This window comes from Pocillopora damicornis, chromosome 2 (assembly GCF_964200805.1).
Source record: "Pocillopora damicornis chromosome 2, jaPocDami1.2, whole genome shotgun sequence".
Classification (NCBI taxonomy): domain Eukaryota; kingdom Metazoa; phylum Cnidaria; class Anthozoa; order Scleractinia; family Pocilloporidae; genus Pocillopora; species Pocillopora damicornis.
In genome coordinates this window covers 8,135,086-8,157,791 of record NC_142671.1, presented here as the reverse complement: position 1 = coordinate 8,157,791, position 22,706 = coordinate 8,135,086, and the positions used below count along the sequence as shown (strand labels likewise).

Below are 22,706 nucleotides of genomic sequence, written 5' to 3'. Positions count from 1 at the left end.
GTGGAAACGAGGCTGAGATCTAACTTGACCTTTTAGCTCCCAATGGTTAAGCGAAGACGATTGAAAATTGATGGAGACTTCCCAGCCAAGCCACCTCCGAGCAACACGCGCTGGATTTGAACCTGAAATATACTAATGGTTGCAGGAATAAAAAAAAAGTTAAAATCGTCTTTTTGTGCCATATTATTTCACTGGTTTATTATATACTAAGTACGCGTATATATATGTTTATTATAATTTTACTTTTTTTAGTGCGTAAGATGGCAAAGCAACAATCCAATGAGAGAGAATCCTAAATGTACGCAAGATACTAAAGTAACAATCGAACGGAAGAGAATTCTAAAAGCGCGCAAGATACTAACGTAACAATCCGGTGAAAGAGAATATTAAAAGTTCATGAGATAGCGTAACAATCCAATGAGAGAGAATCCTAAATGTGCGCGAGATGCTAACGTTACAATTGAATAAGAGAAAATCCTAAAAATGCACGAGATGCTTATTAAATGGAAAAAAAATCTTCAAAGTACGCGAGATACTAACGTAACAATCCATTAAAGAAGAGAACCTTTAAAGTGGACGAGATGCATACGTAGAAATCGAATAAAAGAGAATTCTCAAAGTGTACGAAATACTATAATTTAGGATACGTCAATTCTGTTGATGAGGTGCATAAACTTATTGCGGAATTTGAAACAGGATTGACGACGAAGTTTTCTTTCTTTAAAGCTGTCAAAGGTTTCGGGAACACCGGTGTATATATATATATTTTGATATAGCTCTTTGGCATTACAAAGCTTTGCTATCGCTATTGTGCATTCTCACTAGTTTATCTAGTTCAAGTCCTCTGGCATGGATTGGATGATACCACAATTGTGGAATCATTCGGGTTAACTTAATGCTTACTCCTCCTTCCTCGGACAGAAGTCACAAAATACTCGGGGAAGATGCATGAGATATTTAAGGAGCAAAAATTCGTTTTTTACTGGTGTGCCTTTCTTGATTTTTGGAAGGAAAGTGTTCAATTGCCAGTACGGCATAGATAGAACAGCTGGAGAGAAAAGGAAGTGAAAAGATGCAGAAGAAGTACTGTATATAATAATTTCTTTTTATCCTCAACCTTTGTGTTACTGTCAACTATGGCTTGCTAATTCGAAAGGTCAAATACATGAATGGGTCATATGACATTGATCTCAGAATACTTTTATGACAAACGTGATAACAGTTCAATCTTGGCTAAATTGAAGATGGTTTAGAAGTTAACAATTATAAGAACTTTTCATTAACATATGCTGCTGACAAAGGAGAAAATATATGCAATTCTGCATTTTTTGCTTTCTATCAAGCAATCAAATATTGCCTCCTTATCACGCTATGACACTTCCATTTTGTCACATTCCAAAAAATGACTTGAGAAATACACTGTCACTCATCTTACATTGTTATATTTACCTATTACAGAAGGCCAGAAAAAAAAAAATTTTGTTTTCAAGAAAATAAGATTTCTTGTCCAAGACACAAGGAAGTTTGACTGCAAAGCACAGATAAAAATGTGAGAAATTTTATTTTTTTCAGAGAACAAGGTAGTTCTACTCATGTATAAACAGAACAAATCCGGTTTAATAAATCAGATATGTGGCATGACTCCTTTTCTTCCATCCCCACTCAAAACAAGCAAACACACCTATAGAGGTTCCAGTCTGGTCTGCAAATGAAAAGGAGGAAGGTGATCACTGCAAAATTAAGCATTAGGGTTCTTATTTATAACATATTGATAATTGTATACTGATATCAAGAAATTAAGGTTGCAAGTAGCAGCCAGCTGAGTTATAGTTTGAGTTTTATCAAGTCCATTACTTTATTAAATTTAGAGTAACCTTGTCTTGAGTGAAGGAAATTGAGGAGCTGTAATATACTTATCATCAATTAGGGACCACAAAGAAAAATTTATTTATAGAGACTTTTGAAGGAGAGGGGTAAGACTTGTGACAAGCTGGCAGACATATAGATAAACTTTACTGCTAAATGGGTTACAATATTAAGTGCTCAGTATTTGGATCAGCTATGGCTCAACTTAAACTTTGCTTTAGCTTCAAGTTTAATCCTTTGTGGTTTCCTTTCTCTGTGTTTATTTTTCAAGTTATGTTACACAGAAGAACACAAAAATGACAAGGAATGCTTTTGAATATTAAGAGGCTGGAATAAGCAAGAAACCAAAACTGAATTTTAAACAGTACAAAGTTAATTTGATCTTTCAATGTTATTTAATTTTAACCATTAATAGAATTTGCTATTTAAATTTATCCCCTCCATTTTTCTGGATATTGTGAGTAAAAACAAACAAATATCACAAAATGCATGGTATATAATGGTTTGATTCACCAATGTGGCAAAGGCCTTTCACTGTCTATCCATAAAAAGGGAAATAATTTGTAAAATGTAAGACATTCTGCATCTTGAGTGTATACTTATCCATCCATGTGAAATGAAAGGTTACTTGAAATAAATGTGAAAGATTTATAGGATTTTCAGACCCATGATAACAATTACTGATGTGCTGATTTGTTGTACTTAAAGGTTATGATTTTAGTGGAAATAGTGGAAGAAATTTCTGGACCTGGAATTTTGTTGCAAATGTCTGTTTAAGTCAGTTTAAGTCAGTTAAAAACTCTCCTGTTTCAAGATTACATGATTGCCACACCAGAACCTTTTGTATTCTATATTGTGCACCATGTTATGATTACGGTTTCAATAATAAAAGGTGCTGACTCAAGAACTTTGCAAAATATCACTACATACAAAGAAATAGATTGTGGTTATGTACTCCAAATAGCAGATCACATCAGTCTTCTGTAAGGAAGTAGCAGAAATTGCTATGGTGGTTTTGGTGGATGGAGAGAAACATCCACCAAAACCACTTTATTCTATGTGTTATGAGTTATGATAATCATTATGAACGTTTGGTCGGTCAGCAATTGTGCACCATAAAAAATAATTAGCCAGAGCACTAACTGCTAATTAGTGGTATAAATCTTTTGTCTCCCTGAACATCTAACAGTGGCTAAAGATAAAATTAAAAAAATATATTTTTGATGGTTTTGGTCAAAGTTTTGGTGGATGTTCCCTAATGACATCCACCAAAACTACGTAACATCTGGGCGCCTTTTAAATACGTGAAATATCTGCATAAAATTGCGTAAAATGTTTTACAATACTACAATCGAACAATAAATTAATACTTACCATTTCTTGAGTAAAAAGTTTTGACGCAATTTCCCAAACAAATAGTACACTTAGATCATCGGGATAAGTCGGCATGTTGTCGTAGCTTCGTAATTTTCGTTTAGTATAACAAGTCATGAGTTGTCCATCATTCCATCTCAGTCCCTCTCGACCAAGGTGGTTTTGGTGGATGGAATCTAATGCTGACTTTATCTGCGCTTCACGACAAAATGGCGACCGATACAGAGCATAAAAGAAAGTACACGCAGAGTCAGAAAATGGTATTAACCCACATATTCTGTGGCGGTTTTCTGTTGGCTTGCTTTTTCTTTACGGGAGTGTTTTTCCCGTTCCCTAAACCGCACCTACCAACCTTATTTGGCAGAGTTGTGTTCACCCTTCGCTGGCTGATCGTGTCTCTTCTTCCCGTCTGGGCTGGAGTCATTTTGGTTGGAAACGTGCGATTTGCAACATCTGCTATTGACCCACTTGACCAAAGCGGCGAGAAGTACATAAAAATGCGTTCGAATTTTCTTCAGAACACCGTTGAACAGTTCTTACTCCATTCTTTTGGTCTCACTGTTTTGTCCACTTATTTGTCTGAGGAAAGTATGCACTGGGTACCTCTCCTGGTGATCCTGTTCGTTGTCTCTCGAGTTCTGTTTTTCGTAGGCTACTCTATACATCCTCTTAAAAGATCCATTGGATTTTTCATGACATTTGCCCCAAGCGTTGCGGTCATGCTATATTCTTTGTGGTGCTTGATTGTTTATGGATTTGACGCGTATCGCTGAGCAAATAAAGCCGCTTAACTTTGGTTTACTGTGGACTGAAGCCAAGAGTTCCTTTATAAACTGTACTGCCTGATACCAAAGCCTTCAGTTACCATAATTTTTCAGACAGGAAGAGCTGTAAGACTCCTTTACAAAAGGACCTAGTAAAGTGACAAAAGGTATCTCACAGCCTACGTGTAGCCGTACCCTCCCCTCCTCAAGGTAAAACGTTTCACCTTGCGGGGGAGGGTACGGCTACACGTAAGCTAGGTATCTCTTACTCCATCAAAATTACGAATAATGGTATTTCTGACGAATGAGTCTGTGAATAAGGCAGAAATAGATATTTTGTCGGCACGAGATACTACAAGGCCTGGGCCTTAGGCCCGAGCATCATGGGTAATGATGCAGTGGTATATAAGGGAAAGTATAGCACGTGATGTCCATCTAGGCCTCAGAACCAACCGTTCACCTCTGGCTGATGACAAATTTATTTTAGTTTGAAAACATATTTTCTTTAGCTGTGAAGCCTCATAGGATGGGCTGCCAACTGCTCTGAGTTTGGGCCATGGTTCCTACCCAGATTTCCTGTCATGTTTTTCCCCAAAGGGGTTTTTTCTGGCAGGTTTTTTCTGGCCTCTGTATAACCGTAGTTATGTCCTTGTAAGCGGTTGCCCATCTCTGTTAATCCAGACTTGGTGAAGTTTGCATGTTAGTAATGTATACCTTTTTTTTTAATGTCTAAGGAATTGACTGTATATCAGGATTGTATATGGTATATCAGTTGCGAAGATATGTATGTATGCATTCCCCGGGCTATATATGCCTCGGGTTGGTTCTCGGCAGGCTTCCCTAAATAAACTTATTTGGTGTACACTACTGTGTTATTTGTTGTGTAGTGGAGACAAAATCGAGCCTTTCTGTTGCAGTAAATCAGTTGAAAAGTATTTAATGTAGCAGCCTGAGAATGTCTCAAATGTGGATGAATTTACCGGACAAAGGCATCATACGTCACATCAAATCTTTTTTTCAAATAAAATGATTGTCAGAGATGAAATATGAGACATTAGTTTGTTTAGAACAGTTTGATGGATTTTGATTATATATTTGTTTTTATGAAGCCGCTATCATTATCATAACTATTATCACTATAATTATCACTACTAATACTATTATTGTCATATTCGGAAGAGTCGAGCATTTCTTTGGAGTATTCCCTCGTCTAGGTGGCTACAGGGGTACACTTGACTCCTCACTCCCCTCCCCACAGTTCTTCGAAGGTCAAACATACCGATTACATATAAGATGCATTTATCAAAGCTCCGAGCAGCATCTGCGATTGAAAGTTTTCGTTTTGTCGTTGAACTGGGTGTTCTGATGTCCAATATGATTAACACAATTGTTGAAGTCAATGAGTAGTCTTGTAACCATACCTTCCACGGCCAAGCAGTAGTTATGACTCACTACATTTTGGTTGCGCGCTAGGATCTGGATACGAGATTAGTCCATAAGTTGAACAGAAAGTAGCTTGAGCACAACAACTGCTGTGACTGAGATTAACTGCAAAAATACAACGTATAGGCTCATAGTAATAAAAAAAAGGAAACCTAATGCGTGCGCCACTTTAGAAGTCATAGAATGTTTGGCAGTTAAGAAAGTACTTACAATAAAATTGATGCAGAATTATTACATTTATCTGATGGGAGCAGCGTTTATAATAATATTTTCTTCGCTTTGATTGACATTCGATTTTTATTTTCACTAAGGAAAGACAAGAAATTCTTCTACTGAAACAAAGTGGACACAGTCCATTTTCCAAAACTCAAAACTGAACATGTATGCAAATATTTGAATTTCACGTGAAATAATTAATTATTAACCATCAATACAACCTCTTGTCTGAATTAATTTGGTGCAAAAACGTAAGCAACGCCTTCACTACATACCACATAAGTTCTTCAACCGTGTGCCACATTTTCTTCAAAGTGAAAGGAAAAAAACTGAATCAGAGAATTAGATATCAGGCTTTATTTTTATGAAGTATTTCTAATCATGGAGACTCAATCTAAAAAATTTTTGAGAATTTGTCATCTCAATAGTTTATATATATTCTGTCAGAATAGCAAGTGACAAAAGAAATAAAAACACAAAAGCTTCTCTCTAGGTTTTAGGATTTTTCATCGTTTTCACCTCTCTCTCTCTCTCTCTCTCTCTCTCTCTCTCTCTCTCTCTCATGAACAATTAGGATTGTTATGGTTAAATTTAATAGCTATTTCTGAGTTAAGTTTAATTAAAGCCAGTTAACTTTTTTAGGCAAGATAAGGCTAAATTGCTGCGTGACCCAAACAAAAACCTTGACTATAAAATACAAAAGAGGCCAGGTGGAAATTTAGGCTCAACAACGCACGACGCTATTCACGTTCATGGCCTATATTCTGTCGTGGCTATCTTCTACTCGCATTCTCAGCGCTAAGACATATCGAAAGGGGGATTAGGGAGGATTGACTCGTTAATCCTTTCCAACTCTTGAATAACCTCACGTAAGGGAGTTCCTTAAAGTATGCGATCATTATCCTTTGATAAACAACTTCTTCAAGGTGATTGGTTCTTATTCTTTATACTATGATATCAATTTCACCGTACTTGAAATACTAAGAGTTATCTTTGAAGAGGATTGCTGTGTTACTGCAACAGAGACACACGTTTGAGGTATCGACGCGATCAGATTTTTTAACTTAGTGGTGATGTATCGCTCTAGTGGTGCTTACCATAACAGCAGAACTGCTGGCTACACAGCTGGTTCAGGCCGATCAAATGATTATTCCGCAAAACCAGTTTCCTCAACATCTTCGGTGTACTCCTATAAACCAAGTTCTTCCTCAATTCAACCGGGCACCTCCGCCACTGCAAGTCTGACCGGCTCAAGATCGCCGTCAGCGAGCTACATTACAACAGGCGCCAACCGATCGAGTGGTGAACTATCTTCAGTTAATCGGGATGCAGACCCCTCGAGGTAAGTGCAGTTACCTTATGCAGTGAAATATTTCCATTTAGGACCAGCTTCAAGTACATCAGTTTGAATTTATTTGGAGCCTGCGGTGATTCATTTATGTTGCCTGAAAAAAGTAACTCCAAAAACTAACTTACGATATCATCTGGGAAAGAAAGTGATATGATGCTTTTTTTCTTCTCAGCGCCTTTCTCCTTGAAAATTTATCCGCGATATTAGAAAAAAAATTTTATTTTTGTCACTCTTTGAGTGAGAGGGTAAAACCAAACTCACTAGATACCCTGACCAATGACTAACACAAGAAAATCGCCGAGAATAAAACAACAGTATTCAGAATTTCGCCTTTAAGAGTGAAACTAAGAAACATATGAAAATGATCCAATGTAACAACTTCTCGAATCAACCCACGTGTTAAACTAGTTCTGACTGAGAACCCACATGCTAAGCTTTTTAAGATAACTTAATTTAGAAATTCAGGACAAGCAAAAGAAAACAATTCGAAAGCGACATATAAAAAGACTTCAATTTCTTTAATACTAATGAGTGTGATTACAAGACAATGTCGAATATAATAAATTCGCTTGATGTTGGACCAGAAGCACGCCTCAGATATAAAAATCAATAGAAGAACAATATTACTGAGGAATAATATTATCTGATCTATAACAGGATGAATAGAACGTCTTGGAAAATTGGGGAAGTGGGAATACCGAAAAATGAAACAGAAATTAAACAAAAAACTGATACTCTGAGAGAGAATACTTTGTGAATACGAATTTATTGAAAGAGCGATAAGTGCTCAAAGAAAATTATTTCCCATTTGGATTAGAAAACAAAATGCTGTACTTGCAGAGCGGATGAACCAATACAAGATAATTTGGATTTATCACCTAAGTTGATTATGCAAATCGGCCACCCTAAAGAGTTTCTAAGCTGGCATTTCGAGCGTTAGCCCCTCTTCAGAGCGAATGGAGGAATTTTGGGTTGTGTGTGTGTGTTTACACATTACCTTTTGACCCGTCGATGCAACGCCAGGGAATTGTGGGTAGCTCTTTCTCTCTTTCAAAGGGACAAAAAATATTTGGATTGGTATTAGTTTGTATGGATGAAGAACAAAGTGGAACCTATATTTAAATCAAAGCGGATTATCTGCTCTTTCTTTGGCAATATCGAGTTAAGTAATAAATCCTCATCGATTAACATTAACATAGAAAATTCCATCCATCTCTGAGGGCAAAACAAAATACAAAATCGGTAAACTTATGAAATTAATGCACGAATGGATGTAACACGCTGGCTTTTGAATGCGTAGTAAATGAAATTCATTATACCAGGTCTATGAAAATTTTTTAATAAGAAATATGTGGTTCAGATTGTCCTCAAATAAATCTGTGTTTTTTATTATCACTGTTACATCAGATGGTACTCCGGGTCAGGAAGGACTTATGACTCTATCAGGTCAGCAGACGTCTCAGGAAAACCAGTCGTTTATTCTTTGAGTAACACTTCTCAACCAAGTGCAGCCACCTACACTGGGAGTTCTACTCGCCCAGTCACAAGTACTGTTAGGTAATTTTATCTAGAACAGATTTGGTTGAGTTCTGTTAGGGAAACATGTCTCCCATTATTAAGATTAGGAAAGCTCCTTTTAGAAGCACAATCAGCCATATACCATTTTTGCGGGACTAAAGTATATACCAGCGGCCATGTAATCTGACTTTCGAAAGATTTAAACTACTCCTAATTTCAACGGATTAAGCTATTGTGTTCATGAGTTAATTTTAGACTCGATCGCCGCCGCTGTTCGGGTAATGATCCCGCGCTCCCTTTCCGAAGTTACAAAGAGACGAAGTTCCTTCCTGTTTGTCAACAGTTGTTTGCCCGACCAGTCAATTTTCGGCAGACAACTTGTTGAAAGACAATGGGAGGTCGTTACTTTCTTATTTCAGACCTGCTGGATCTTATGGTTCAGTGAGAGCAAGTGTTTCCAGCCAGCCTACAGAATCACCAGTAAGACTGAAAACTCAGCCCATATACACCTCTAGTTATTCTCTCAAGCCATTCACGGTGAATTCCACTGCTACAAGCGGCGGTTCAGCGCATTTCAGCACACCTGCTGGCACCGGGTCAACAAGTGTCCGCGATACTTTTTCTGCCCGCGGAACTCCGAGGTAAGAACTTGTTTCGGTTACGTAAAATCATGGACCTCGAGCACGTTTCAGTTTTTTTGAAAAATTAGTCGATTCTCAGTGGAGAATTTGTTGAACGACAAACGCAGAGCCATTAATTTCTTTTTCAGAACTATTGCAAGTTATGCATCAGAGAGGGTATCTGAAGCTAACCAGCCCACAAGAGAACCAAGGTAAACGCTTGATTTCAGCTATGTGCGAATCATGGAATTGGGTGGTTTGTTTTTTTAACCCCTGTTCAACGTTTGCATTTGCGCAGACATATAGACGCTACGTTTCACGCATGCGCTCCTCTTCCTGCCCGGATTGGATAGAGTGAGATATCGAGCCTAAATGTCCTCTAATCCAATCAGATGCAAAACTAAAACTAATGACGACTTAGTCTCGTGTACTTTCCTGAAAAGAAATAGTTTACATTAAATTACCTTCATTTATTCCTAGCTCCTTTCCTTAGTTTTATGAACAGTTGTGATAACCTTAAAGACTACGACTTCCCCAAAATAAGCAAGTCAATCGGGAAGCACATAGCTTTTAAATTTTAAAGGAAGGAAAAAGGGGTGGGGTGGGGTGGGGCTAAAACATTTATATGTAGGTCTGGGACTTTCTTCCCTAAAAAAATCGTACATGCAGAGGCTTAGATATCACAATCCGCCATTCCTTAATATCAGAATGCCCTCCATAGCTATGCCCTTCACAATCTCAGATTAAAGTAAGTTTGGTGATCGGTATTCCAGTCGTCCTAGCAAAGGACAAAGTTATTTTGAAGAAAAAACTGCCTTTAAAATAGTTTGATTTTCTGATTTGATTTCACCATGCAAGGACGTCGTCTTATACTGTACCGGCACGGACATATGTCAATACAAGGCCAACGGAAAGCAGGTCTGCCAGTTATCATTCATCTTACCCGACGAGTTTAAGCCGACCAATTACGACTTCTAGCCGACCAATCCCTTGTTATGACCAACCAGTCATGAGTTCTAGCCAACCAGAAACGAGTTCAAGCCGACCAATTACGAGTCCTAGTCGACCAATCACTAGCTATACCCGACCAGTCACCAGTTCAAGCCGACCAATCACGAGTTCTAGCCAACCAGTCACGAGTTCAACCCGAGTAGTCAGCTCTACAACTTTAACTGGCGCTCGAAATGTATCATCAGCTGATGGAAATGCCAGGTTAGTCAATACAAGTCAGGAAAAAGTCAACAGCCGAACATAGAGGAAGCTTCGACAGTATGATGCCTTAAGATATAGGAGTATCTTTCTAGCTCAAAAATTTACTAAAATTTTCCTCAACCTGAATCATCTAAGTTCCTTTTGGTACAGGACCAAGAATTTAAGATACTTTTAGACTAATTGGTCGATTCAACAGAAAAAAAAATATAAGAGGTGAGAATGAAAAAAATCACGTCGAGAGAAAATGAAATACTTAGATTAGTATTTAGCTAAAAAAATTAGTTTATTGTGTGAACTCCAGCAAGTAATAACAATCTCTAGGTGAATTTAACTGTCTCTCGGGATAGAAAATCGGAAGGAACAAGTCCGGCCCTAGGCGATCACTCCAATCTGCAATCACTTCAAAATATTTCATCGTGAAGCCCGTTGTGTTCAGAAAAACTTCAGAGGTAGTTAAAGAAAAAACATCAGACTTTTTGTTAAAAAATCGTATCACAAATGTTCGAAGTATAAAGGTTTTTTCGTTTGACAGACGTTCAAGTCAGTGAAAGTGTTTGATGTCGCCTATTAAAGCAAACGAAACATCCCCCCTCCAGAGATTTAACTTTAACTGTAAGAAACAACTTCGGCCGCATTACGGGTACCATAAAACCGCCAATCTTCGTTGCAACAGATAGTCACTCAGTCTGGGTGTAAACAACCCGCAATGTCTAAACGGAGCGCTGTATGGAGTGTCTGGCTAAATAAATGTTTCCCCAGAGCTGAAATAAGAAGTTAAAATTGATTTTATATCAGTAAAAAAACTGATTCTGAATCAATTCGAATAAACGTAAACATTGTAAATGTATGGCACCTACTTTGAACTACGTATTTATTGCTGCATGAAATTAAAAGATGGTATTAAAGTACGCAATTGATCTACCGAGTGAGACAGCCGATAGAAACAACTCCTCATAAAAACATTTTAAGAAGACCAGCTGTGCATTAAAAATTGCTGCTGGGAAAAAATTATATTATAAAATGACAACCTCCCGTGAAGGAAACAGAAACATAAACATATCGGTATTTTGATGAACAAAACGAGACGTGAACAATTTCATCCGATTATTATAAGAACAAATTCGTTATTACGAGAACGATGACAACCTTCGCTCTCGTCCAACGCAAAAATCTGTACCGACAAATAGGGTATTCAAGGTCACAAAATTCAGAGGAGGACTTTGAAGAGCCATCGAGAGGGGAACATCTCAAAAAACTAAGGAAAAAAACGGAGAAATTGAATGAGGATGATTACGAGATACTCTACACTTCACAGATAGGTTTGGTCTTCCTAAAACCATGCGTTCGATTTTCCACCACAGTTTATTTTCATACGAAGAGTGATCAAGGATCTCCAGCACAAGACAGTAGGTGTGATTTGGACTTTTTTTCCTCACACTGAATTTCAACTCATCATTGTAACTCTTCCTTCATAAGCTTCCGGTTTGGCCGGAATGCATTTTTCACCCATTTTAAAATATTCCTTTTCTAAAATTAGGATTGTGACTTCACACCAATGTCAATTTGAATGAAATTGTGATTATTTTATGGAATGGTGTTTTGAGACCGTCCATCGGTCTCCATGACAAAACAACTGTGTTTGGGCTCTTCATGGACTTAAATAATTATTATTAGCTCTGCGCATTTATGGATAGGCATTTGTCGGATAGTTTTATACCTGTTCATCGGTGCCAGAAGTCAAATTTAAGCTTTTGGCTGAAACGATTTGAAACTTTTTAAGAATACTTCAAATTCCTTAGAATAATGAAAACCTAGTAAACATGTTCTGTTAATGAAATCCTTTTGAAGTCCGTCGAAGCACTCGTACAGCTCTTTCTCTCGTTATAGAATAAACAAACTTAACAATCGACAGTCTTACGACCCTCGGAACTACAAAAGGATGCAAATCGAGTGGCTCCTTCGGCGAGTTACATATTTTCATTCTTGAGCTTCGTAAAATCACTGGACGAGTTCGGACTATTTTTGTGAAAAAAAAAAAATGTACGAATGAACAATCGACAGTATGTTATGTTGTAACTTGCGCTTGTAAATTGCAGGCTCAGTCTATGATGCACATAATTTTCGCAATCACAATAATGTTGGCTGGTTACCTACCTGCAAATTATTATGGCGACCTCTAGCCGAGGAAATAATGTCGTACAAGACGCTAACTTCTCATGCGCAACGTCTCAAGTCCCAATAAATACTTAAAATTGATAATATTTGCTCAAGAGCAAACTGTTTATAAAAAAAACAAAAAAAAAACCGTCCCGCCCTAAGGACATGTTGGAAAGGGATAACTTAAGTAGCATATCTTAACAACCAGATTGGAAAGAGATACCATTGTTTAATTTGGGAACAAAGGGTGTGAGCCAGTCGCACATACGACATACATGATTAACCTCTACTCATGGCAATTTTCAGAGACGAGGCCGAACGAGTTCGATGTGGTAGGCTAGGCGAAGGAGTCAGCGGTCGTGCAATAGTGATCTCCGATAGAGAATTTCGCAACAACAACAAGGCCCTGACAACATCAAATCATCAAAAACATGGTACGGATAAAAATAGTTTCATTTAATTTGTTTGTTTATTTTTCACTGTGCCAAAATATTCATAGATGCGGGTAAAACCCAGTTTGTTATTCAAAACACATATGACTGTGTTTTTATTCAAACCCCAGGTAATTTCTCTCTTTGGAGGATGAATCCAAACGTTTTTAAGGTGCACTAAACAACCTATCGGAACGATCATCAACTGATATAAACTATCATATAACAACTCTTTACTAAATAACCGTGTAGGGCAGTAAGGAATATACATTTACGTGTCCAGTGGCGAAAATGCAACCCCATTATAGTTTTTCAAGTGGTGAAAATGTAACCCCAGTATAGTCAGTCTAGTGGTGAAAATGCAGCCCCATTATAGTCAGTCCAGTGGTGAAAATGCAGCCCCATTATAGTCAGTCCAGTGGTGAAAATGCAGCCCCATTATAGTCAGTCCAGTGGTGAAAATGCAGCCCCATTATAGTCAGTCCAGTGGTGAAAATGCAGCCCCATTATAGTCAGTCCAGTGGTGAAAATGCAGCCCCATTATAGTCAGTCCAGTGGTGAAAATGCAGCCCCATTATAGTCAGTCCAGTGGTGAAAATGCAGCCCCATTATAGTCAGTCCAGTCGTGAAAGTGCAGCCCCATCATAGTCATGTCCAGCAGTGAAAATGCAACCCCGTCTAGCGGTACATTAGTCTGTTACGAGGAAGTGCCCCTCCAGACTTTCAATTAACTTCTAAAATGTATCTTTTCAGCTGAGCAACTGACAACAAAGAATATTGACCTGCACAAGGACGAGAATCGAAGCAATTACTACACTGACAAGTACGAACACACAAACTTGATTGTGAGAAGAGGCCAGGATTTTGACGTCACTGTGATATTCAACAGGCCTTATGATGCCTCAAAAGACACATTGACCTTACAATTTGCAGTCGGTAAGTTTAACAGATACGAAATATTTCTTCCACACAGAGAAACGTCAATAAAGCTGAATACTGAGAGCAAATCCAGTTTCAGAAAATCTCGTGGTAATGGGGTCTCAGTTTATTACTTGAAGGTCTTTGCGTGGTCGATGTGGAAAACTAATCAAACTGATCTAAATGTATAAATAAAAGGGGTAAGTTTCTGAAGAATTTGTGGCGCTGCACGGTGGGGGAGTATAAAATGAAAATTTGGTTTTATCAAATGAGTTGAGAATGTAAATTGGCAACCTTAAAGACTTTCTAAAACTAATGTTTTCAAGCGTTAGCCCTTCGTCAGCGCGGATGATCTAATCATAGCACACCAACTGTAAGAGATCAAGTGACATCAATCACTGGTGAGCCTCAGAGTGGACAAAGAGAGACCAATACTGACTGCACAGTCAAAATGAAAAACAAAATGAAATTAAAGAAAACAAGAAGAAAACAAAGGAACAGTAGCACACTACTTTGTTCCATAGGTACCCGAAAAGCTCAACTAATCCTGCAGACCCGCAACAAATAAAAATAAAAATTGACCAAATTCCTGAGTTCCACATTCCACTCTTCAAATCAACCATTTATTGTCGGAATAAATTCTTTTTGGTCTTTTTACTCAGAAACTTCCATTAATCCTTTAGGATATCGACCACAAGAAAGTAAAGGAACCATTATCAGGGTGCCAGTGAGTCTGACCAGAGATTATGTGTACGGCGCATGGTCAGCAAAGATTATGCAGACCAATCAAGAAAGTGTGCGCCTTCAAATAACGTCGCCAGCGGACGCCGTCGTGGGTAGATGCCACTTTTATGTGGAAACCAAGACCAGTGTACCGGGTGTAGAAAAAGAAACAGATTTTCGTTACCAGCATCCGGAAGAAATCATTATTCTGTTTAACCCATGGTGTAAAGGTGAGTACCTGAAACATATTGTTGTGTTGAATATTCGATAGTTTTTTTCTTCCTAAATTGTTGAAAAATAAAGAAAACTTCAGATAATCTGATGGAAATATGTAAATAGATTTATAAATATATAAATACGCAGTCGCTTCAGAATTCGCATTTTTTAAGAGTTCCTCAGGTAAAATTGCATCTCCTTCCTTAACCTTGAATGATATAAAAAAAAACATAATACTATCAATCATAATTTAACCTTATACACTCTATATGCAAAAAAATTTGTGTAGCTCCTTCATAATAGCTTTACACGGGTTCCACAGTAAAAACGTTTCATGCAACTTTTCAATTTTCGAGGGATTTAGAGCCATCTCTGCGCTAACGAAAATTGCCAGGAACTGAACTTTGCTGTGTACCTTCAGCTGTTTGCGCACAAAAACGAAGACGTTTGCATTTTGTGGTTAATAGGTGTTTTTCTATTTTTCGCTGAGGAGCAAAATCAAACCTGAATTTCGCCGTTCGCGTTTGTTAGGGACTTGCTTCTTAGATATCCAAATATATCTCACTCCCTGATTGATTAGGCCAAAGTCTGTTCTCATTTAGTGGCCATGACTGAGTTCAATTATGATTTGGATCATGTGCGCATTAAATGAAAACCCTTGTTATGTCTTCATCCCGCTTACAAGATGACACAGTGTATCTGGACCAACAAACCTCACGCGAGGAATACGTGCTGAATGACAGTGGGCTCATATGGATGGGAACCGCCAAGAGGAACCGAGGGATGCCATGGAACTTTGGCCAGGTCAGTGAATTAAGTGCGTACTGTAAGAATTAGTACAATTGGTTTTTATCGTACAAAGACTAAAAAGCGTGTCTTACTTCGTTATGTGAGAAACGAATTACAAAATTGTTACTTCTCCGGATGGGAAATAAGTCTTTGTCAGGTCAGATTTCTAGCATTTCCTCACGGTTGACAATTTACTTGTATCCATGAAAATATCCCGGAATATCATAGGGCTTTAAGGTTGAACTGATTTCTAACCAAATGCTTAATGAACTGCCAAAAATGAACAAACCGCTGGACGTGAAACTCAGGGCGCGAGCATTTTGCAGCCTGAAACCATTTAGCCCAACGGCTCCCACAAAGAAAAAAAATTTTTCAGCATCTCTCACGTATTCTCTCCGTCCTTTTCATGATGACTTCAGTACTTAGACGTTTTTATTTCCTTGGTTTTTCAGTTTGAGGATGTATCATTGAACACGTGTTTGTGGCTTCTAGAACGAGGGCAGCTCGGAACAGCTGCGCGTGCAAATCCTGTCAGGGTCACCCGCTGTATCTCTGCCATGGTAAGAGTGAGTCAATTGATGGGGTGACTTTTACCTGAATTTCCAAGGAAGTCCAGTTTATGTATTTTTGAAAAAGTAATGAATTTCATTGGTCCAAATCTGTAGGCAAACTTCAATGATCAAGATGGTGGTGTTCTTTTCGGTCGCTGGGACAACGACTATCCCAAAGACACGACTGCTCCAACAGCATGGTCCGGCAGTGTCGCCATTCTGGAAAAATTTTGGCAGAAGAAGATTGTTGTCAAGTTTGCTCAGTGCTGGGTCTTTTCAGGGCTAGTTACAACATGTACGTGCTCTTTTCCACATAACAGGCAGTTATCTCATCACATCGCAATGCTCCTCGTACCGTGTGGGAAAAACATACGTGCTGTTTTCCTATGCCGTATGTTTTCAAGGCTCCAACTTTGCCAGCGTTATCTGCATGCGGCAGAATTCCAAAACTATCGTGTATTTTCTTTATTAACGACTCAAAGACTGCATTCAGTCAGCTGTGGATGATGGTGTACCATCATAAAGAAACTCGATTTAATTAATTTTCAGTATGACATGCTCATTTGTAAAAAGTGTTCAGATTATAATTGCTATTAATGGTTGAGGAGGCGAACGATTGCAAAGCTTTGGAAATTCTCAAGAAGAATGTGTATGGAGTCCAGGACTCCAACGATGGGCGACTCTGGGTAGGGCTAATAGTGGCAGAGGCGCATAGACGAACAATCTCCATCTTCTTCTCTAGACTTGTTGGGAGATGGGTTCCGAGTGTTTGCTTGTAAATGCATAATGCATATTTAGAATTTCTAAGTGTCCTTACTATTGTTTTGCCAGTGTTGAGGGCGATAGGCATACCAACGCGATCAGTAACAAACTTCGCCTCGGCGCATGACTCAGATGCCAGCATGACTGTCGACTTCCATTTTGACGAGAAAGGGAAGCCACTAAAGGATATGGACGATTCTGTTTGGTGAGAGGATATACTGTAAAATATTCCATATCGGTTCGGAGAAAAGTTCAGTAATGCAGAAAAGCGTGGTTTACACCTCACTATAAATGTTGAATCACTATAAATGTTAAATTATTGAGTGCAGAAGAGTGTTTTCATACCCCCAACTCTTGCACTAAACCCATTGCAGTAGCGTCCAACTTTTTTTCAAGCAACTATCTCGTTTTACGAATATGGTCGAATATAGTCGAGAGTTATATGAATTAAAACTACTGATAATATTAAAAGCTGCCACCCCTTTGTCTTGTATATTACGTCCCAGATCATACTGATAAACAACCCAAGATATTTGTTTCTTTGGAAGGGTACAGTAGCCCCTATAAATGGAAGAAATGCGATTGTAAATTACGACGCGTAATCTGTTTGTTAACAGGAATTTCCATGTGTGGAACGAATCATGGTTCAAGCGACCTGATTTACCAGATGGTCATGATGGATGGCAGGCGCACGATGCCACACCCCAAGAGACAAGCTTTGGTGAGAAGCTTCATTTAATCTTACAATTCAGGAAAAGCTAAAATGTCTTTTTTCCTAATATCGGGTTTCTTTCGTTTCGGTAGAATTCTGATACCATAAACAATAGTGGAATGTGGAATAGAAGATCAATATGATCAATTAATTTTTCAAACTGGGAAAAGAAACGTGGCTTTTTGTACAGGGCTTGATGCAAAGCCGTTAAAATATACGCTCTCTTCACTATAGACGAAAATTACCGGGAACATTTATTACACAATTGAGTGGCTCAGGAAAATTACATTTCGAGGCTCTTTGATCAACCTACTATTTTTTAGAGGGAAACGCGGGACAAAAAGCTAAATGATGGGAAGCATAAAGTCCATGTAACTACGTTTTAGTCACAGGCATAATTTTTAATGTTTCTTAACCAATTTACGTTTAGGAGTGTTTCGGTGTGGCCCTGCCTCAGTGAAGGCCATCAAACAAGGTGAAGTCTATTTACCCTTCGACTCTTCCTTCGTGTTCGCTGAGGTAAATGGTGACCGCGTGTTTTGGGAAGTTGGAGAGAATGGATCCATGAAAGTGATAAGAATAGACAAGAAGTGCATTGGAAAGATGATAAGTACCAAAGCTGTTGGTAGTGATGATAGGGATGATGTCACTCACCAATATAAACATCCTGAAGGTAAAGTTCTCTAAACATATGTCATATATGGCCAAGAGGGAATGAGCCTGTTTTGGCATGGTTTTTAGTGGCTGAAGTAACATTTTTAAATTTGATGATAACGATGACGATTTGGCCCAGGTATTATTTAAAAAAATGGGAGTAAAGTCTGATTTATTAGCTTCGGAGGATTTTCTCGGGCACTCAATCATTTTTCATGGTGGGTCCGGCTGACATTTTGCCAAAATACATTCTAGGGGCTCAGAGATTCGCATAACGTGGTTTGTGTAAGTGGTTTCGCTCAAGTTGGAAATGAAAGTCTCGTTCCCGGGTTGTTACACGCGCAATCGAAAACACCAAACCAATATGGACATACGATTCTTTCCTTTATTGTTCCTACGTACTCCTATTCTTGTGGCCTCAGGGCATTTATCGAATCAAAGCGGTCAACTGAAATAGTTACATTAAGAAATCACTTAAATATTTGTCTCTTTTACAGCTAAGGAATGATCATAAAACCAAGCGCACGTGATATTGAGAGAGAGGCTTAAGCAGTGAAATCTAGCGAAACCTATAACTTCAGAATTACAAACCGACATAGCTTCATAGCCTTAAAGATAATTAGATTGCTGCTTACCAACGTTCGCGGGTCTTGATTTCTATCGAGATTTTCGCTCTAACCTGTCTTCTAGTTTTCACTAACAGATCTTGATCTCGCGGGATCTTCTGAAGAACTGAAACGCGAGCTATACGCTATGCCTGTCTATACTGCGGTAATCCCAGCGGTAGCATAAATCAAACCACAAAATATTTCGTGACGTATTTCGATCCTAACGGAAGCGGTTACAGTTTGGTTTCTGTAATCAGTATGCGCACATCATTTCCTAAGGTTTATTTTTTGTAATTAAGGGTTTCTCGATTGGAAGAGAGTAAAATGAAATAGCTAGCAGGAGATTCACTGATGTCATTACTTCGTTACCCAATTAACGAATGGAGAATTTGCGAGATGAGGCAATAGAACAAGAGAACGTTCGACTGTAAAAAAAACTAGGTAGCATTTCATCAAATTATTAGGTAGGCAACCTATTGGTGCTGTTTTCCCCCGAACTCTTTAGCGCTAAGTTGCCGTCACCTAATTTTGACGTGCCCATTTGTAACAGGAATGACTCATTATTCTGCCGTTTACTTGAAAAGAACAATTTATTGATAAGTCATTGTTCTACCTCATTTACCATTTCAAACGTAATTTAGGTTCCGTCCAGGAGCGCAGAGCTGTGGAAATGGCATACAAGTACAGCAGCCGCAAGGATCAAGCTATTTACGGACTACCCACGGAGGACGTCAAGTTCTCATTCGAAATGCCGGATGATGTGCCCATAGGAAAGGATGTAAGTGTGTCACTGAAGATGAAAAACACCACTTACAAAAGTCGCACAGTCGGAGGAAAGATCACGGCCATGATTGGATTCTACACAGGAATTTCTTGTGAAGATTTGAAAGAGGAAGACTTTGAGATCACTTTAGACCCGTGGGAAGGTAAGTGGCGAATATATCTTTGTACTTGAATTCCTTGCTGAGACAAAAGTTTCTGTCTCCTAATCACTTTACCGGTCATTCACTCTGTTGTAGAGAGGAGCTTTGTCGTGGATATTCCTGCGGCTCTGTATCTTGACAAATGTAAAGCCGATGGAGGTTTAAAGATCTATGTCAAAGCGACAGTGAAAGAGAGTGAGCAGAGATTCGCTTCGTATGACACGATTGATTTCCAGAAACCGCACATAAACATGGAGGTATGTTAACTCCCAAATGACTTGAACCGAACCCAATTTTTTTTGGCAGTGACCGGGATATTAGGTGCACTGAAAAGTATTTAAAAAGCTTCCTAAATTTGCGGGGACGTCCTTGGGTGAGACACTAACGGTGGTAAACATGGAGACTTCTCCACTCACACTTGTACAGCCCGTCAATCTGTATGACCTTTTTCTATATGCAAGCTTGGATCGAGTTAAGCATCCTTACATATTGTAAAATAGGATGGATTCGAAGCGATCTGTGATCGACTCGTTGCATACCTATTACTGTATACATGTGCGCATGACGTTGTTATTAATATGTTTGGCCAATCATATTGCGTACAAGTATGGAAAAAATAAGAGCAAGATATAAAGGGAATTTCAGTTTGCGGCCTTAAAAAGTGCTTTAACTGGTACAATTTCTAATCGACGAGTGTTGCGAGGCAGTGCAGTAATTTTGTCTGTTTCATTTAATTATATAAATCAGGTGGCTTCCACATCTATCAATTCGGTACTAAATCACAGAGAACGGCTTAGTTGTATTCACGGTTTTACCCCCAGGGTTATTAATTTTGAATAGTTAATGTAATTTCAAGATTATCTTATTTTGATATCCTTTCAGATTACTCGGGGCGAGGCCAGGGTAGGCCAAGACTTTGAGGTCAAGGTTTCCTTTGTAAATCCTTTGCCAGTCAGAATCAGTGGAGGAAAATGGTACATTGAGACATCGGGTGCCAACCCAAAATCTAAAGAAATTCCTAATTCGTAAGTATTCTCCGTGAAGTTCACAGCCGTACGAAAGACAATTTGTACTACTCGACACGTTTGAGCCTGTAGCGAGGTGAAGCATATTACCATCCTCTTTGACGAATTTACCATGATAAAAACCTTCCAGGCCTTGAATTCGACGCAATTGCTCTGTCACTGTGGTTGGAGCATGCTTCTTCCGATCCATTGCCATTAAAGTAGAACGTTTTAAAGACACTCTTTAGCCGACTTTACTTGCCCCGTTGCTTTGCAAAAGCCATCATTCGCTGGCCCAGGTGTCTTTTTCTAGGTGTTTTTCTTGGGATAATTTGAACCCAAGGTTGATTTTAATCGAACATCTTAAACTCTCTATAGAAATTAAAAGAGAATTGTTAAAGTTAAAAGTAAAACTATTCAGTTTTTTTTTTCTTTTATTTCAGTGCAATTGTGCCAGAAGGAAAAGAGGCTCAAGCAACTTTCAAACTGACGCCTTATCGCGTGGGAGTGTGCCGGGTATCTGTTACTTTCAGGGCTGACATGCTCAGTGGAGTCTATGGGATGAGTGGTGTACGCGTCAGAGAATAAACAAACCAAAACAAAAGCAAAAAGGGAAAAAAGTTGGGAACTCTACCTTATGATGTGACTCAACAAGCAAACCTGCCGCATAAGCCCGTAGGATGTCAAACATTTGAAAAGCTATTGAACTTTTGGACGATGTAAAGGGAGTTGAGACAGCTAAGTTTTTTCTATAGAACGATGCAATGTTAAAATTTTGAAAAGGAAAAGTTCAACTTTCAGTTATAGTGGGGGCAATAGGAAGATTAACAGATCAAATTATAAATGGAGTGGATTGAGAAAATCCGGCGGTAAAAGCCATAAATGTTTATGAATTTATTTCAAAATTTAAAGAAAACAGCTTATGGTTTTTGCACGTTATAGAAGCGTATTCGAACGGAAGTCAAGTATTTCTACACCAGTGTAAATAGGCGAAATAAAGGAATATACACAATTTATTGGGGAAAAAGAAACTGCTCGTGTATTTGTTATTAATATTTGACGCTACCAAAGACGTTGATAAAAGATAATTTAAGGAGCTACGTGGTTATTTTTTTTTCTGGTCTAACGCAAGGTTAACTGAAAAGGTTCTCCAGTTGGGGCCGACCCCGTTGAGACTATCTTAATGCAATGCAATTGTCTGATGACTGAAAATCGAGTAGTTAAGATCACAGATTTTATGACCAGTTGAATCGATATGGCGCACTTTATTCGTGACTTTGGCAAAATTTGCAACTACCATGTTTTGTGTTCCAGGGCTAAATTCTTGATTGATCAGCGTCACTTAGTCTCAAAATTTATACCCATTGGTCACGTATCTAAAATAACTGTTTCTGGAATCGCAAAATTATTATTATTATTCTGGCTAGCAGATTAGAAGTGAAGCAGGTAAAAAGATTCATAGATAAACAAATAAATATATAGATATGAGAATAAGTTAATAAAAATAGGCAAGGGAGAAAACGGAGAAAATCTATGCATTGGCTTCTATGGCCAGGGAAGGGGAGGGGATCAATGATGCTTTGCGCGTGGTTCAGTCTCTACCATTTTCTAATTCACTAAAAGGTAAGTTATACTTTTTATCTACAATCGGTGACAAAATTATTGACACATTGACTTTTACAACCTCCTATTACCTCAGTTATATCTCTTTTGCCCCTGTTAAGTTAACCTTTTCGCCCAATTCCCCCCAAAACAATGTTGCATCGTGATTTCGTGAGCTTTGAGCTATATACCTGCAACATTCAATGGGGGAGGGGGTGTTTTCAATGATTTAGAGCGTGGTAAAAACAGTGGTCAGTGTTCTACATATACATAAACTGTTCAAACACAATCG

General features: G+C 38.5%; 2 protein-coding genes and 1 long non-coding RNA gene across 3 annotated transcripts; 2 read left to right on the top strand and 1 right to left on the bottom strand.

Moving 5' to 3' along the window:
- Nucleotides 1–1,542: 1,542 nt before the first annotated feature.
- Nucleotides 1,543–3,357, bottom strand: LOC149049755 (uncharacterized). The gene is made up of 3 exons (XR_016183502.1): nt 3,241–3,357; nt 3,010–3,058; nt 1,543–1,702 (listed from the first exon to the last, which is right to left on the bottom strand). It is a non-coding gene; the product is annotated as an uncharacterized LOC149049755 (long non-coding RNA).
- A 62-nt stretch (nt 3,358–3,419) lies between these two features.
- On the top strand, nt 3,420–4,036 carry LOC113685171 (transmembrane protein 79-like). The gene has a single exon (XM_027202653.2). The coding sequence runs from the start codon at nt 3,420–3,422 to the stop codon at nt 4,011–4,013; it is 594 nt and encodes a 197-aa protein (XP_027058454.2). The 3' UTR covers nt 4,014–4,036.
- A 2,347-nt stretch (nt 4,037–6,383) lies between these two features.
- On the top strand, nt 6,384–22,342 carry LOC113685163 (coagulation factor XIII A chain). Its single transcript, XM_027202643.2, has 18 exons — nt 6,384–7,005; nt 8,422–8,571; nt 8,952–9,173; nt 9,302–9,364; nt 10,011–10,364; nt 12,828–12,955; nt 13,706–13,888; nt 14,554–14,823; nt 15,495–15,613; nt 16,051–16,158; nt 16,264–16,444; nt 16,981–17,116; nt 17,529–17,632; nt 18,054–18,296; nt 19,527–19,811; nt 19,905–20,065; nt 20,691–20,833; nt 21,256–22,342. Exons 1-18 carry the CDS (start codon nt 6,737–6,739, stop codon nt 21,398–21,400), a joined length of 3,264 nt encoding a protein of 1,087 aa, XP_027058444.2. The 5' UTR covers nt 6,384–6,736; the 3' UTR covers nt 21,401–22,342.
- Nucleotides 22,343–22,706: the final 364 nt, after the last annotated feature.